The 18,213-nt window shown below is 49.0% G+C and overlaps 1 protein-coding gene across 3 annotated transcripts in view; it reads left to right on the top strand.

Annotated features, from left to right (window-relative positions):
• Positions 1 to 18,213, top strand: part of csnk2b (casein kinase 2, beta polypeptide) — a 58,489-nt gene that overhangs the window by 10,727 nt on the left and 29,549 nt on the right. Inside the window, exon 2 of one of the 3 annotated variants that reach the window (XM_080183527.1) lies at positions 14,166 to 14,298. The exons of the other annotated variants lie outside the window; for them this stretch is intronic. Within the exon in view, the coding sequence (XP_080039653.1) occupies positions 14,289 to 14,298 (10 nt within the window). The 5' untranslated portion in view covers positions 14,166 to 14,288. The remainder of the gene's footprint in view (positions 1 to 14,165; positions 14,299 to 18,213) is intronic. 3 annotated transcript variants of the gene reach the window in all.

The raw sequence follows: 18,213 nt of genomic DNA, 5'->3' as shown, positions 1-18,213 counted from the left end.
CTCCACTGAGGAAGTGGTCTCCCTCTATTAGTTAAACTTGGATAAGCCATGCCTAGACACAGGGCCATAAATAACTCCTTGCTGCGCGATGGGCAGTTTCAGCACAGTGTCTCCAGTGAAAAGCAGAGTAAGTGATTTAACACCAAACCAATCACTTGTTTGCAAGTGTGCCTGTGGAGTAGATTTCTATCCTGCCGATATATGGAACATGGGGTGTTTCCATGCTGCTTTTACTGCTGTTGTGTGGTTGCTGTATCCTGAGAGGAAGCCACAACTAGGAAGTATATTAAAGAACAGGACCTCCCAGCTTGTAATCTCTGGATTGTAACCTGTGTCACATGTGAATTGGCGTCTCGAGCCTGTCGCAAGTTAGTGATGGGGTAAAATCTGGGCTCCGACATATTCTCACTGTCTGTCTATAAGTAGAGGTGTTTTAAATTTTGAAAGAAGCTGTGGCATGGATCCCCAAATCCTTTTATCTGTAGGATTTAAGGGAAGGTCACACTGTACAAATTTGATTGAATTCTTTGAGGAAGTGACAAGGGGAATGGATGGGTGTAGTGCACTGGATACTGTCTACATGGATGGTCGTAAGGCATGATGGCACTTTTTTTCATTCATTTGTGAGAATCATAGATTCCCACCAGCCCATCAAGTCTACACCGACAACAATCCCACCCAGGCCCTCTTCCCGTAACCTTATAAATTTACCCTGCTAATCCCCTGACACTAAGGGTCCATTTACCATGGCCAATCAATCTAACCCACACATCTTTGGATTATGGGAGGAAACCAGAACACCCAGAGGAAACCCACACAGACTCTGCACAGACAGTGACCCGAGGCTGGAATTGAACTTGGGTCCCTGGTGCTGTGAGGCAGCTGTGCTAACCACTGTGCCGCCCAGTGCAGAATGGGCGTCACTAGCTAGCCAGCATTTATTGTCCATCCCTAGTTGCCTTTGGAGGGTAGTTAAGAGTCAACCCCATTGCTGTGGCTCAGGCCAGACCAGGTAAGGACGGCAGATTTCCTTCCCTAAAGGACATTAGTGAACCAGATGGGTTTTTCTGACAATCGACAATGATTTAGTGGCCATCAGTTTATTTTTAATTCCAGATTTTTTAAAATTGAATTCAAATTCCACCATCTGCCGTGGCGGGATTCGAACCTGAGTCCTCAGAACATTAGCTGAGTTTCTGGATTAATAGTCTAACAATAGTACCATTGCTTTCCCCAAAGTTCCCACATACCAGACTGGTTGGGAAATGTAAAACCCCATTGAATGATTTGATTTGATTGATTATTGTCACATACGGTGTATGTGAAAAGTATTGTTTCTTGCGTGCTGTACAGACAAAGCATACCATTCATAGAGAAGGAAATGAGAGAGTGCAGAATGTAGTGTTACAGTCACAGCGAGGGTGTAGAGAAAGATCAACTTAATGCGAGGTAGGTCCATTCAAAAGTCTGACAGCAGCAGGGAAGAAGCTGTTCTTGAGTCGGTTGGTACGTGACCTCAGACTTTTGTATCTTTTTCCTGATGGAAGAAGGTGGAAGAGAGAATGTCCAGGGTGCGTGGGGTCCTTAATTATGCCGGCTGCTTTTCCCCGAGGCAGCGGGAAGTGTAGACAGAGTCAATGGATGGGAGGCTGGTTTGCCTGATGGATTGGGGCTAGAATAATGCAGAAAAATTGGTTCCAAAGTTGACTTCGTAACAGGAAACGAAAGAGAACAGTTGATGGCAGTCCTTGTGAATGAGAAACTGCTTCAAGTGGTGTTCCACAGGGCTCGATGTTGGGATCCCTGCTGCTTGATTTATATATTAATGATTTGGACTCTGATTTATTATTGTCACATTTGTTGGGATACAGTGAAAAGTATTGTTCCTTGCATGTTGTACAGACAAAGCATACCATTCATAGAGTACATGGAGAAGGACGGAAGGCGGGATGGGGGGACTTAATTGGAAATTTGTAGATGATACAAAATTGACAGTGTAAATGGATGTTGTAAGGGGTAACTGTTTTTAAGAAAAACATCACCTCCTACCTCTTCCAATATCTCTCAAATCAGTGTCCTCTTGGGCTCTCAGCCTTTCTAAACCAGGAATGCTCTCCCCCTAGCGACTCTCTGGATCCTTCATGGATTTGAGCACCACCAAACAACTCGTTTCTCAACCGTCTCCTCTCTACAGCAATCAACATCTCTGCTTCTCCGATCTATCAGCGTAGCTGAAGCCCCTCGCCCTGACAGCCATGCTGATAAAGGGTTTTCTCCAACCTCCACACTGCCTTCCCACCCTTCCTAAAGTGGGCTGCCCAGAATTAGACAAACCACTCACTCCCGTTTGAGGTTGAACCGGTTAGAAGGGTTACTTGCATTTTGCAATCCAACACCTCGAAAGTCCAGGATCATAGATGTCATTTTTATTTCTAACCCCTTTCTGACCCTAGCTGCCTCTCAAATCACTGATGTGTTAAAGGAACATCTGTGATTATGGGCAGTGCTAATCTGCATGTAGATTGGGAAAGTCAAATTAGTCACAGTGCAATAGAGGAGGAATTTCTGGAGTGCAAACAGGATGGTTCTCTGGAGCAATACATTGAGGAACCGACAAGGGAGAGGCCATCTTGGACTGGGTGTAGCGCAATGAGAAAGGATTAGTGTTATGGGAGAACCCTTGGGGACGAGTGACCATATTATGGTAGAATTCTTTGTCAAGGTGGATAGTGATGTAGTTGATTCTGAGATCAGGGTCTGGAATCTCAGTAAAGGGAACTATGATGGTATGAGGCATGAACTGGCCATGATGGACTGGGAAACATTACTGCAGCTGGATCCTGAACTTCCTAACTCACAGCTCACAATCAGTAAGGATAGGCACCTCCTCCACAATCATCCTCAACATCGGTGCCCTACAAGTCCCCCACTATACTCCTTACACACCTATGACTGTGCAGCCGAATTCCCCTCCAATTCGATTTTCCAGTTTGCTGATGACCCCACCGTAGTGGGTCAGATCTCAAACAATGTCGAGACAGAGTACAGGAATGAGATAGAGAATCTGGTGAATCTGGTGCGGCAACAATAATCTCTCTCTCAATGTCAACAAAACAGATTGTCATCGACTTCAGGAAGTGTAAAGGAGAACATGTCCCTGTCTACGTCAACGGGGACAAAGTAGAAAGGGTTGAGAGCTTCAAGATTCTAGGTGTCCAGGTCACCAACAACCTGTCCTGGTAATCCCCACCCCCCCCCCCCCCCCCCCCCCCCCCCCAAATGCCGACACTACAGTTTAGAAAGCCCCACCAATGCCTCTACTTTCTCGGAAGACTAAGGAAATTTGGCATGGCAGCTACAACTGTCTCAAACTTTTACATCGCCCCCGCAATGATCTTTGTATCGTCAATGGAGATGAGAGAGGTTTTGGAGGATTGCAGGTGTGGTTCCTGTTTTCAAGAAAGGAACAGGGATAGCCCAGGAAATTACCGACCAGTGAGTCTGACCTCAGTGGTTGGTAAGTTGATGGAGAAGATTCTGAAGGACAAGATTTATGAGCATTTAGTGAAGTTTAGAATGATCAGAAATAGTCAGCACGGCTTTGTCAAGGGCAGGTCGTGCCTTACCAGCCTAGTTGAGTTCTTTGAAAATGTGACTGAACACATTGATGAAGGAAGAGCGGTGGATGTGGTTTACGTGGACTTCAGCAAGGTGTTTGATAAGATCCCCCATGCAAGACTTCTTGAGAAGGTGAAAGGGCATGGGATCCAAGGGGCTTTGGCCTTGTGGATCCAGAACTGGCTTGCCTGCAGAAGGCATGTTGTGGATGGGTCTTTTTCTGCATGGAAGTCAGTCACCAGTGGAGTGCCCCAGGGATCTGTTCTAGGACCCTTGCTGTTTGTCATTTTCGTAAATGACCTGGATGAGGAAGTGGAGGGATGGGTTAGTAAGTTTGCCGACGATACGAAGGTTGGTGGTGTTGTGAATAGTCTGGAGGGATGTCAGAAGTTGCAGCGTGACATAGTTAGGATGCAAGACTGGTTGGAGAAGTGGCAGGTGGACTTCAACACGGATAAGTGTGTATTGGTCCATTTTGGCAGGATCAACGGGATGCAGGAGTACAATATCAAGGGTTAGGAGTCTTAGCTGGGTTGAAGAACAGAAGGATCTTGGGGTCCAGGCCCATAGGACTCTTAAATCGGCCTCACAGGTGGAGGATGTGGTCAAGAAGGCATATGGTGTACGGGCCTTCATTAATCGAGGGATTGAGTTTAGGAATCGGGAGGTAATGCTGCAACTTTATCAGACCCTTGTCAGACCCCACTTGGAGGACTGTGCGCAGTTCTGGTCGCCTCACTACAGGAAGGATGTGGAAGCTATTGAGAGGGTGCAGAGGAGATTTACAAGAATGTTGCCTGGATTGGGAGGCATGCTTTATGAAGGTAGGTTGAGGGAGCTAGGTCTCTTCTCCCTGGAGAGATGAAGGTTGAGAGGTGACCTTATAGAGGTTTATAAAATGTTGAGAGGAATAGATAGGGTGGATTCTTGGAGGCTATTTCCCAGGGCTGAAATGGTCGCTACGAGAGGACACAGCTTTAAGGTGCTGGGGAGCAGGTACAGAGGAGATGTTAGGGGAAAGTTTTTCACTCAGAGGGTGGTGAGTGAGTGGAATCGGCTGCCGTCGGTGGTGGTAAAGGCAAACTCGCTGGGGTCTTTTAAAAGACTTCTGGATGAGTATGTGGGATCTAATGGGATAGTTCTATGGCTTGGTAGGTATAGATGTGATCGGTGCAACTTGTGAGCCGAAGGGCCTGTTTGTGCTGTAGTGTTCTATACACCATAGGAAGCATCCTTTCCAGATATATCACAGCTCGGTCTGGGCTCCTGCTCTGCCCAAGACTGCAAGGAACTACAAAAGGTTGTGAATGTAGCCCAATCCATCAGGCAAACCAGCCTCTCACCCAGTGACACTGTCTACACTTCCCGCTGCCTCGGGAAAAGCAGCCGGTATAATTAAGGACCCCACGCACCCCGGACATTCTCTCTTCCACCTTCTTCCATCAGGAAAAAGATACAAAAGTCTGAGGTCCTGTACTGACCAATTCAAGAACAGCTTCTTCCCTGCTGCTGTCAGACTTTTGAATGGACCTACCTCGCACTAAGTTGATCTTTCTCTACACCCTAGCTATGACTGTAACACTACATTCTGCATTCTTGTGTTTCCTCCTCTATGAATGGTATGCTTTGCCTGTGTAGAATGCAAAAAATAATACTTTTCACTATATACTAATATATGTGACAATAATAAATCAAACCAAATGAAATCAAAGACAGTGGACAGGCAATGGCTGGCATTTAAGGAACAAATAGGTGAACTCCAGAAGTTGTTTGTTCCTGTTTGGCGCAGGAGTGGTCAGGGAATTGTGGCCAAACCCTGGCTTACAAGGGAAATTAGAGATAGTATCAGATTCAAGGAAGAAGCATTCAAATTGGCAAGAGAAAGCAACAGGCCTGAGGATTGGGAGCAGTTCAAAATTCAACAAAGGACTGATTAAGAAGGAAAAAATAGCGTATGAAAGTAAGCTAGCAGAGAACATAAAAACTGACTGTAAAAGTTTCCGTAGGTTTGTAAAGAGGAAAAGATTGACAAAAACAAATGTAGCCCCTTACAGTCAGAAACAGGAGAATTCATAACGGGGAATAAAGAAATGTTGAGGAATTAAATTTGTATTTTATTCACGCCTTCCTTTGTGAAGACTGAAGCAATGTACCAGGAGCGCTGAGAGAAACATGTTTTAGTGAGGAGCTGAAGGAGATCAGCAATGGCGGAGAAATAGTTTTGGGAAAATAGATCGGATCAAAGGTGGATAAACTCCCAGCTCCTGATAATCTTCATCCCAGAGCACTTAAAGAAGTGGCCCTGGAAATAGTAGATCCATGGGTGGTTAGTTTCCAAAATTCTCTGGACTCTAACCTGGTTCCTGCAAATTGAAGAGTAGCTCATGTTAGCCCATTATTCAAAAAGGGAGGTAGAGAGAAAACAGAGAACTGTAGACTCCAGAGTCTAATGTCGGTACTGGGGAAGTTACTAGAGTTTTATTTCAAGGATCTCATAACTCAGCATTTGGAAGGCGGTGGTATAATCAGACACAGTCGGTTTGGATTTACAAAGGGGAAATCATGCTTGATGAATCTATTGGTATTCTTTGAGGATGTAACAAGTATAGTTGACGGAGGGGAACCAATGGATGTGGTTTATTTAGACTTTCAGGAGGCTTTCAACAAAGTCTTACGTAACAGACTATTATGTAAAGTTAAAGCACTTGGATTGCAGTTAATGTCTTGAGTTGGATAGAAAGCTGGTTAGCAAATAGGAAGCAGAGAGTTGGCATATATGGCTCTTTTTCTGATTGGCAGTTAGTGACTAGTGGGATTCTGCAGCAATTTTTACCAGGACCTCAACTGCTCACAATGATTTGGAAGGGGGAACTGAATGTATTATCTCCAAATTTGCAGATGATACAAAGTTGGGTGGGAGGGTGAGCTGTGAGGAGGATGCAGAGATGCTTCAGTGTGATTTGGACAGGCTGAGTGTGTGGACATCTGCATGGCAGATGCAGTATAATGTGGATAAATGTGAGGTTATCCACTTTGGTAGCAGTAATAGGAAGACAGATTATTATTTTAATGGGTGTAAATTGGGAGAGTTGGTCTTGTGCATCAGTTGCTGAAAGTAAGCACGCAGGTACAGCAGGCAGTAAAAAAGGTAAATGTATGTTGGCCTTCGTAGCGAGAGGATTTGAGTATAAGGATAGGGATGTTTTGCTGCAATTGTACAGGGTGTTGGTGAGGCCACACCAGGAGAATTGTGTGCAGTTTTGGTCTCCTTATCTGAGGAAGGATGTTCCTTGCTATAGAGGGAGCACAGTGAGGGTTTACCAGGCTGATTCCTGGGATGGCAGGTCTATCATATGAGGAGAGACTAAATTGGTTAGGATTATATTCACTGGAGTTTAGAAGAGTGAGAGGAGATCTGATAGAAACTTATAAAATTCTAACAGGGTTAGACAGGGTAGATTCAGAAAAATGTGCCCGATGTTGGGGGGGATCCAGAACTAGGGGGCCAGAGTTTGAGGATAAGGGATAAACCTTTTAGAACTGAGCTGAGGAGAAATTTCTTCACCCAGAGGGTGGGGAATGTGTGGAACCACAAAGTAGTTGAGGCCAAAACCTTGTCTGATTTCAAGAAGAAATTGGATATAGTTCTTGGGGCTAAAGGGATCGAAGGATATTGGTGGAGAAGGAGTGGGGGATCAGGATATTGAATTTGATCAGCCATGATCAAAATGAATGGCAGAACAGGCTCGAAGGGCTGAATGGCCTCCTCCTGCTTCTAGTTTCTATGGCATGTTGGCCTTCATAGCAGGAGGATTCGCGTACAGGAGCAGGGATGTCTTACTGCAATTAAAGAAGATAAATAAAGATGAAGGGGCAGCACTCCGAGAGCTAGTGGCTTGTGCTACCTAATAAACCTGTTGGACTTTAACCTGGTGTTGTGAGACTTCTTACTGTGTTTACTGCAAATATGCGGGGTGTTGGTGAGGCCATACCTGGAATATTGTGTGTAGTTTTGGCCTCCTTCGGTGAGGAAGAATGTTCTTACTCTGGAGGAAGTGTGGAGGAAGTTTACCAGGCTGGCTCTGGGGATGGCAGGTCATATGAGGAGAGACTGAGTCAGTTAGGATTACATTCAGGAGGTCTACGTGTGTCTCCAGAGCCACAATAATGTGGTTAAACGCCCTGAGGGATAATAGGCAACAATTTTTATTCATTCATGGGACATGGGTGTCACTGCCTGGTCAGCATTCATTGCCTATCCCTAGTTGCCCTTGAGATGGTGATGGTGGGCTACCTTCTTGCAACTGAGTGTCTCACTCGGCCATTTCAGAGAGCGATTGAGAGTCAACCACTTTGCTGTGGCTCAGTAGTCATGTGTAGGCCAGACTGGGAAAGGACAGCAAATTTCTTTCTCTTAAGGACATTAGTGAACCAGATGGGTTTTTCCAACAATCGACAATATCATCATAGAACACAGAAAAACTACAGCACAAACAGGCCTTTCACCCTACAAGTTGCACCGATCATATCCCTACCTACCAGGCCTACCTATAACCCTCAATTCCATTAAATCCCATGTACTCATCCAGAAGTCTCTTAAAAGACCCCAGCAAGTTCGCCTCTACCACCACCATCGACAGCAGCCGATTCGACTCACTCACCACCCTCTGAGTGAAAAACTTACCCCTGACATCTCTGTACCTGCTCCCCAGCACCTTAAACCTGTGTCCTCTCGTAGCAACCACTTCAGCCCTGGGAAAAGGCCTCTCAGAATCCACCCGATCGACACCTCTCAACATCTTATAAACTTCTATCAGGTTACCTCTCATCCTTCGTCTCTCCAGGGAGAAAAGACCTATCCTTATAAGGCATGCCTCCCAATCCAGGCAATATCCTTGTAAATCTCCTCTGTGCCCTTTCAATAGCTTCCATATCTTTCTTGTAGTGAGGCGACCAGAACTGAGCACAGTACTCCAAGTGGGGTCTGACAAGGGTCTTATACAGCTGCAGCATTATCTCCCAACTCCTAAACTCAATTGCTTGATTAATGAAGGCCAGTGCACCATACGCCTTCTTGGCCACATCCTCTACCCGCGAGGCCGATTTAAGAGTCCTGTGGACCCGGACCCCAAGGTCCTTCTGATCCTCTACACTGCTAAGAGTCTTACCCTTGATATTATACTCCTATAATAACTAACTCATCAGTTAGTTCTTCATTCCAGATGTTTTATTGAATTCAAATTCCATCATCTGCCATGTTGGATTTGAACCCAAGTCCCCAGAACATTAGCTGAGTTTTTGGGTTAATAGTTTAGCGATAATACCCCGAGGATATCATCTCCCGATGCTGGCCCAGCCAGTGACGCCCATGTCCCATGAACGAATAAAAAAGAAGTCTTTATTCATTGACCTACATCAAGTAAGTAGTGCTGACTCCTGGGGAATTCCAGTGTATCATCTTCCTCCAGTCGGAAAAACACCCATTGCACTCTGTGTTTCCTGTGGCTTAGTCAGTTTCATATCTGTGCTGCTACTTTATCCCCTGGGCTCTGCTTTTCTAGCTAGTGCTGTTCTCCAGACACCTTATCACAAGCCATTTAAAATTCTAAGTATGTTGCATCATCCTCTACAACGATCTCTGTCAGGTCAGTTTGAGTGAATTGGTAAGTGGAGTGTACCCAAACAGGCGCCACAGTGTGGGTGACTAGGGGATTTTCACGGTAACTTCACTGCAGTGTTAATGTAAGCCTACTTGTGATGAATAAACTTTAAGAAGTGAATTGTGACCTCTCTTTAACTCTTTGGTGGCATCCTGCCAGCAATCTGTGTTTGCCTCAGGGACACTCCCACCCTTCCTCTTAAATGTTTCTACATTAGGGACCTTTCCATTCCAGTTTGTCTTCACTGCCAGCTGCTTCTCATGCTCTCATTTGCCCCTCTTGCCCTTTGTCACCCCCCCACCCCTTAAATTTCAGCTGTCAGCCTCACCTACATCAGCTCTATGCTGTCCCTTTTTTTGCTTCATTGTTTCCTGTCTGCACGTTCTCCTCGTGTCTGTGTGGGTTTCCCCCGGGTGCTCTGGTTTCCTCCCACACTCCAAAGATGTGTAGGTTAGGTGGATTAGCCTTGCTAAATTGCTGCTTGGTGTCAGGTGAACTGGCAGTGGAAAACATGGTGTGAACAAAGAACAACCCAGCACGGGAAACAGGCCCTTCAGCCCAACGAGCCTGCGCCACTATTTCAACAAAGCATTTTCCTACACCTACCCTGCCCCGTGTGTATGTGAACATAAGAAATAGGAGCAGGAGTAGGCCATCTAGCCCTTCGAGCCTGCCCCACCATTCAATAAGATCATGGCTGATCTGTCATGGCTCAGTTCCACATTCCCGCCCTCTCCCCATAACCCTTAATCCCCTCTCTTATCAAAAACCCGTCAACCCTCTTCTTAAAAATATTTAGCGAGGCAGCCTCCACCACTTCAACAGGCAGAGAATTCCAGAGATTCACCACCCTTTGAGTGAAGAAGTTCTTCCTCAACTCCGTTCTAAACCGCCCCCCCTTTATCTTGAGGCTGTGCCCCCTAGTCCTCCTGTCCTTTCTGAGCGGGAAGAGCCTCTCCACCTCTATCCTATCCATCCCATTCATCATCTTATACGTCTCAATGAGATCTCCCCTCATTCTTCTAAACTCTAACGAGTACAAGCCTAGTTTATTCAGCCTCTCCTCATAGCTCAACCCCCTCAACTCCGGAATCAGCCTAGTAAACCTCCTCTGCACTCCCTCCAAGGCCAAAATATCCTTGCGTAAGTACGGCGCCCAAAACTGCACACAGTACTCCAGCTGCGGCCTCACCAATGCCCTATACAGCCGCAGCAAGACCTCCCTACTTTTATATTCAATCCCCCTCGCTATGAAGGCCATCATCCCATTCGCCTTCCTGACCACCTGCTGCACCTGCAAGCTGGGTTTTTGCGACTCATGCACAAGGACCCCGAGGTCCCTCTGCACCGTCGCCTGCTGCAATTTTTCTCCACGTAAGTAATAATCCTTCCTACCATTATTCCTACCAAAGTGGACCACCTCGCACTTGCCAACATTAAATTCCATTTGCCATTTCCTGGCCCATTCGCCCAGCCTATCTAGATCCTTCTGCAGACTCTCCACACCCTCCGCGCAATTTGCCATTCCACCAATCTTGGTGTCATCAGCAAATTTCGACACCATACACTCGGTTCCCTCCTCCAGATCATCTATATAAATGGTAAATAGCTGAGGCCCCAGCACCGACCCCTGAGGCACTCCACTAGTCACCAACCGCCAATCCGAATAGCACCCATTGACCCCCACTCTCTGCCTCCTATTTGACAACCATGGTACCCCTAATGTAGCCAGATCCAGGGGAGAATAGAGTAGGGTCAGTTTGGTGTGATGGGGATAGGGCCTGGGCAGGATTGTTGTCGGTGCAGACTTGATGGGCTGAATGGCTCCTCGCTCCCTCCTAACTCTAATTCTACCTCTTGCACGCCCTCCTAACTCTAATTCTACCTCTTGCACGTCTTGCTCTCTCTTTCTCTCTCTCTCCCTCTCCCTAACACTCTCCCTAAAATCTCCCAAACTTTCCAACACACTCTCTCTCTCTGCAACACTCTCCCTCTCCCTCTCTCTCTGCAACACTCTCCCTCTCCCTCTCTCTCTGCAACACTCTCCCTCTCTCTCTGCAACACTCTCCCTCTCCCTCTCTCTCTGCAACACTCTCCCTCTCCCTCTCTCTCTGCAACACTCTCCCTCTCCCTCTCTCTCTGCAACACTCTCCCTCCCTCTGTCTCTGCAACACTCTCCCTCCCTCTCCCTCTGCAACACTCTCCCTCTCCCTCTGCAACAATCTCCCTCTCCCTCTCCCTCTGCAACACTCTCCCTCTCCCTCTCCCTCTGCAACACTCTCCCTCTCTCTCTGCAACACTCTCCCTCTCTCTCTGCAACACTCTCCCTCTCTCTCTGCAACACTCTCCCTCTCTCTCTGCAACACTCTCCCTCTCTCTCTGCAACACTCTCCCTCTCTCTCTGCAACACTCTCCCTCTCTCTCTGCAACACTCTCCCTCTCTCTCTGCAACACTCTCCCTCTCTCTCTGCAACACTCTCCCTCTCTCTCTGCAACACTCTCCCTCTCTCTCTGCAACACTCTCCCTCTCTCTCTGCAACACTCTCCCTCTCTCTCTGCAACACTCTCCCTCTCTCTCTGCAACACTCTCCCTCTCTCTCTGCAACACTCTCCCTCTCTCTCTGCAACACTCTCCCTCTCTCTCTGCAACACTCTCCCTCTCTCTCTGCAACACTCTCCCTCTCTCTCTGCAACACTCTCCCTCTCTCTCTGCAACACTCTCCCTCTCTCTCTGCAACACTCTCCCTCTCTCTCTGCAACACTCTCCCTCTCTCTCTGCAACACTCTCCCTCTCTCTCTGCAACACTCTCCCTCTCTCTCTGCAACACTCTCCCTCTCTCTCTGCAACACTCTCCCTCTCTCTCTGCAACACTCTCCCTCTCTCTCTGCAACACTCTCCCTCTCTCTCTGCAACACTCTCCCTCCCTCTCTGCAACACTCTCCCTCCCTCTCTGCAACACTCTCCCTCCCTCTCTGCAACACTCTCCCTCCCTCTCTGCAACACTCTCCCTCTCTCTCTGCAACACTCTCCCTCTCTCTCTGCAACACTCTCCCTCTCTCTCTGCAACACTCTCCCTCTCTCTCTGCAACACTCTCCCTCTCTCTCTGCAACACTCTCCCTCTCTCTCTGCAACACTCTCCCTCTCTCTCTGCAACACTCTCCCTCTCTCTCTGCAACACTCTCCCTCTCTCTCTGCAACACTCTCCCTCTCTCTCTGCAACACTCTCCCTCTCTCTCTGCAACACTCTCCCTCTCTCTCTGCAACACTCTCCCTCTCTCTCTGCAACACTCTCCCTCTCTCTCTGCAACACTCTCCCTCTCTCTCTGCAACACTCTCCCTCTCTCTCTGCAACACTCTCCCTCTCTCTCTGCAACACTCTCCCTCTCTCTCTGCAACACTCTCCCTCTCTCTCTGCAACACTCTCCCTCTCTCTCTGCAACACTCTCCCTCTCTCTCTGCAACACTCTCCCTCTCTCTCTGCAACACTCTCCCTCTCTCTCTGCAACACTCTCCCTCTCTCTCTGCAACACTCTCCCTCTCTCTCTGCAACACTCTCCCTCTCTCTCTGCAACACTCTCCCTCTCTCTCTGCAACACTCTCCCTCTCTCTCTGCAACACTCTCCCTCTCTCTCTGCAACACTCTCCCTCTCTCTCTGCAACACTCTCCCTCTCTCTCTGCAACACTCTCCCTCTCTCTCTGCAACACTCTCCCTCTCTCTCTGCAACACTCTCCCTCTCTCTCTGCAACACTCTCCCTCTCTCTCTGCAACACTCTCCCTCTCCCTCCCTCTCTCTCTGCAACACTCTCCCTCTCCCTCTCTCTCTCTCTGCAACACTCTCCCTCTCCCTCTCTCTCTCTCTGCAACACTCTCCCTCTCTCTCTCTGCTCTCTCAAATTGACATTTAGCCATACTGTAATTGTTGTATTAAATCTGTAATTGGGTGTCTGCAGTGTTGAGTTGTGGGTGTAACCCGAATTGTCACAGGATCCTGGGCAGGGTGTGAGAGTGTGCGTGTCTGACCCATTTCACGCTGGGGCTTTCGTGTGCCAATGACTCTCCAGCTGGACTGATATCAGAAGTGGACTGTAAGCTGCTCTGGTTCCTGTGTGGGCTCCCTTAGGGCTGACTGCAGTGTGACTGCAATTAACACCAAACCTTTCATTTTGCAGGGTATTGCATCGTATCTGAATGCTTCTCAGATGCCTCTTGGGCAACCTGACTTATTTTCCTGCCTGTCACTCCTCCTGTTTCCTTGTTTGAACTGGATCTCATGGCCTGGCGCCCAGCCTTCATTCAGAATTGTCTAATGCAGATTAAACTGATCAGTTTGACCGAGTGTTTCATTCTGAATTGTAATGGGTTTAACAGTCTCCGCCCCCTCCCAGTCATTGAGTCTACAACACAGGAGAAGGCCGTTCGGCCCACCATGCCTGTGCCAGCTCTATCGAAGGGCTGTATAATCGCTCTCTTCTCCCTGCATTCCCCCCTCCCGCCCGCCCCATCTCATCTCAGTCTCTCCCAATAAATTCCTCCTCTTCCCAAATATTCAGCCCATTCTCTTCCACAAGGCCGCGTTGCACCTGATTCCACAGTCTGTTTATTTTTCAAGCAGTACGTTCCAGGCCATCGCAGCTTACGATAAGAGAGCTTTGCTTTATCTCCACCCCACCAGCGCTGCTTCCCTGGGCATTTGGCCATTTTCCACCTAGCAAACAGTTCTCTGCTCCTTTCCTGGCTCAGTCTCACAAGACCCGGTGTTCTCTCTGCCTGAGGGGGTTGTGATTGCCTTGGCAGAGAGAGCGAGAGAGAGTCAGGCGTGGGTGGGGGTGTCCTTCAAGTGTGTTGGCGGGGGGAACTGACTTCTCCATCTTTGCCCACCACAGGCATGCTTCCTCTCAGCTGATTAAAGGGGGATCTTGGGGACGGAAGTGGTGGGACAGTAAGTTTGTCAGCGTTTATCCCCCACACCCCCCGTGCCCTTTGCCCATCCTCCCTGCAGGAAGAGGATGTGTGGTGGTGAGTTCCGACGTTGTAATAAGTGTTGGAGTGGGACACTAATCGGTGACCAATCGCGCAGTCCTCTGCTTTTAATCATCAAAACTCGCAAGCTTCCACTCTGTTTGACTCTGCTTTTCCTCCGTGCCGTGCTTGACAATTGCTGCTTTCCCCACCCACACCTGGTGATCGATCATTAGAGTCTGAAATTGGAAAGAAATACATAGCGGTAAATAGTGGTGATTGAACTACAACTTGCTCTGCATCATCTCTACTCTCTAGCTCTCCGGTATCACCCTGCTTTCAGAGAATGCACCAGAACCGCTCTGATCGCAATCTCCAAATTATTCTGTAATTTGACTGGAATTTAGCAAATCTGTGTTAAAAGGGGTGACACAGTGGGTTAGCACTGCTGCCTCTCAGTCCCAGGGACCCGGGTTCCATTCCCGGTGACACAGTGGGTTAGCACTGCTGCCTCACAGCGCCAGGGACCTGGGTTCCATTCCCGGTGACACAGTGGGTTAGCACTGCTGCCTCTCAGTCCCAGGGACCTGGGTTCCATTCCCGGTGACACAGTGGGTTAGCACTGCTGCCTCACGGCGCCAGAGACCCGGGTTCCATTCCCGGTGACACAGTGGGTTAGCACTGCCGCCTCACAGTCCCAGGTACCCGGGTTCCATTCCCGGTGACACAGTGGGTTAGCACTGCTGCCTCACAGCGCCAGGGACCTGGGTTCCATTCCCGGTGACACAGTGGGTTAGCACTGCTGCCTCTCAGTCCCAGGGACCCGGGTTCCATTCCCAGTGACACAGTGGGTTAGCACTGCTGCCTCAAGGCGCCAGAGACCCGGGTTCCATTCCCGGTGACACAGTGGGTTAGCACTGCTGCCTCACAGCGCCAGGGACCCGGGTTCCATTCCCGGTGACACAGTGGGTTAGCACTGCTGCCTCACAGTCCCAGGGGCCCGGGTTCCATTCCCGGTGACACAGTGGGTTAGCACTGCTGCCTCACAGCGCCAGGGACCTGGGTTCCATTCCCGGTGACACAGTGGGTTAGCACTGCTGCCTCACAGCGCCAGGGACCCGGGTTCCATTCCCGGTGACACAGTGGGTTAGCACTGCTGCCTCACAGCGCCAGGGACCCGGGTTCCATTCCCGGTGACACAGTGGGTTAGCACTGCTGCCTCACAGCGCCAGGGACCCGGGTTCCGTTCCCGGTGACACAGTGGGTTAGCACTGCTGCCTCACAGCGCCAGGGACCCGGGTTCCGTTCCCGGTGACACAGTGGGTTAGCACTGCTGCCTCACAGCGCCAGGGACCTGAGTTTGATTCTCATCGTGGGTCACTGTCTGTGTGGAGTTTGCACATTCTCCCCATGTCTGTGCAGGCTTCCTCCCACAGTCTGAAAGACGTGCTGGTTAGGGTGCATTGGCCATGCTAAATTCTGTGTACCCGAACAGGCGTCGGACTGTGGCGACTAGGGGATTTTCACAGTAACTTGATTGCACTGTTAATGTAAGCTTACTTGTGACACTAATAAATAAAGTTAAAACTCTGGAATTCGCTACCACAGAAGGCTGTGAAGGCCAAGTCACTGAATATATTCAAAGATATTTTTTCACATTTTAATGGCAGCGAAGGGAGACAGTAGGATTGTTATTGAGAGCAGAGATCTGCCATGATAATGTTGAAGGCTGGCGCAGGCTCAAAGGGCCCAATGGCCTACTCCTGCTTTTAGTTTCTGTGTGGTGTAGGTACACCCACTGTGCTGTTAGGAAGGGAACTCCAGGATTTTGACCCCAGTGACAGTGAAGGAACGGCCGATATATTTCCAGGCCGGGATGGTGAGTGACTCGGAGGGGAACCTCCAGGTGGGGGTGTTCCCCAGGTATCTGCTGCCCTTGTCCTTCTAGATGGAAGCGGTCAGGGGTTTGGAAGGTGCTGCGTAAGGAGCCTTGGTGAGTTGCTGCAGTGCATCTTGTAGATGGTACACATGGCTGTGTCGGTGGTGGAGGGAGTGAATGTTTGCGGTGGTGCTGGATGGGGTGCCTGGAACCAGTTGGGCTGAGGACTCTTGCTATCCTGAGGAACTGCTCCCAAAAAGCTGTACTGATAGATTGTTGTTCAGTAAGACAAAAGTGAAATGGGAGGGTGAGATTCAGATCCAGATTGGCCCTAATCTGACTGGATGGTGGAACAGGAGTTACCTCCTGCTGCTCAGATAGTGTGGTTTTTTCCTGCCACCTATAGGCCGAGTATCTGAACAGGCTGATAGCGCTGCATGTGAGGGGGTTTCTTTACAAAATACCCCCGAGCCATTCTCACTGATCGCTGCACTGACCTGCTGTTAGGCTGTGCAGTGAGCTGCTGGAGGTCATCTAACTATCCAGGCCAAAAAAAAACCTTAACGCAGCAACCACAAATGGAAACTTGTGTTTGAGAGCCTGGTAACGATGAGTAATTGGCAGATTTTTAGTTGCTGCAGTTATTGAAGGGAATGTATTTAATAGTAGCACGATACATTGTGTAAGAGCGTGTGTGTGTGTCTGTGTGTTTTCCTTTCTCTATCGTTCCCCCACCCCCCTCCACTCCTGTCCTGCCACCTGCAGTGATCTAAACACAGATACTCACAACTACCTCTGCTCCTGCCCTTTTTATTAGCGACCATTAAGTCAATGTACAGGACTGTGTGCTTGTGTAGGTGCAGACGCTGTGTCTGCAGCGCCCGAGATTCAGAGATCACTTCCATCTGCGATGTTTGTTTGTTGGTCGATTCCGATCACTCGTCCTGTTCAAATTCCATTCTGATAAGCACGGCACGCACAGTCTGTGGCAGCTGCCCTTTGTACCCTGCTTATCCGCCACGTAACCTGTTGTTCCTTTCAGGTGACATTCTGCGTCCAGCAGGTGGGCTCTACCTGAATGCAGAGAGGATTGCGATCGACCCCAGCGATGTTATACTGCTGGGCTCGGGGCCCCACCCGTGTCTCGAACTGCTCCTGGGGTTAGTGGCGATTCCCTTTGTTCGCCCCGTCCAGGTGAATCCCAATCACCTCAGAAACGGGAGCAGCAGTGGGCTGTGTGCGGCCTGGCTCACCGCCCCCCTCAATACATTCTAGCAGAGCCCCACTTTCCCGCTGTGTTCCCAGCGTCTCACCGCCATTACCAGTATCGATCGCGGGCTTCAACATCCTCAACAGGGGAGCTTCTCCAACCCTCTGGGGTAAAGAACTCTGCAGATTCGCCGTAACCCTCTGAATTTCTCCTCGCCTTAAAACGATCAACTCCTGAGAGTGTGATCGTGCTTTCTCCTCTCTCTCCAACCGGGCATAACTACTGTCAACCCCTCTATTTAAAAAAAAAACTCCTACCTTTCCAATGCCTTGATTTGCGTAGCTTTCTCCAAGTGGTCAAGACCAAGTGGTTGGTTTGCCTGGTTATTGTATTTGGAGCCCAGCCTTATTGCTTTTAAATTCTGTCGCTGTCTGTCAGTGGGGGTAGAGGAAATGGCTGGGGGGAGAGGGAAGTGCATTGTCGCTACGTAACATGGCTCCAAAAGCGTAAATCCCAGAAGGGAAAGGGTTTAGATGGCTGTGAGAAGCTGCGCTGCTGGGACCTCGAGCTGTACTCAGTTAACTGGAGAAACAGCAGTGGCTGTATACTATACCTGCAGTACCCCCCAAGAAGGATCAGCCTGTTCATGCTCTTATCTACAATGCAGTAGTGTGCAGCCTTTCATAGGAGAGTGGACTACCCTCATGGGGGTGGCACAGTGGTTAGCACCGCTGCCTCACAGCGCCAGGGACCCGGGTTCGATTCCAGCCTCGGGTCACTGTCTGCACATTCTCCCCATGCCTGCGTGAGTTTCCTCCAGGTGCACCGGTTTCCTCCCACACTCCAAAGATGTGCAGGTTTGACCAGGCTGAATTACCCCGAG

The sequence above is a fragment of the Carcharhinus amblyrhynchos genome, unplaced genomic scaffold, assembly GCF_965287045.1.
Source record: "Carcharhinus amblyrhynchos unplaced genomic scaffold, sCarAmb.v2.hapA chromosome_323, whole genome shotgun sequence".
NCBI classification, from domain to species: Eukaryota; Metazoa; Chordata; class Chondrichthyes; order Carcharhiniformes; family Carcharhinidae; genus Carcharhinus; species Carcharhinus amblyrhynchos.
The sequence above is the reverse complement of the archived record's forward strand: the minus strand, read 5'-3'. Positions and strand labels throughout refer to the sequence as shown.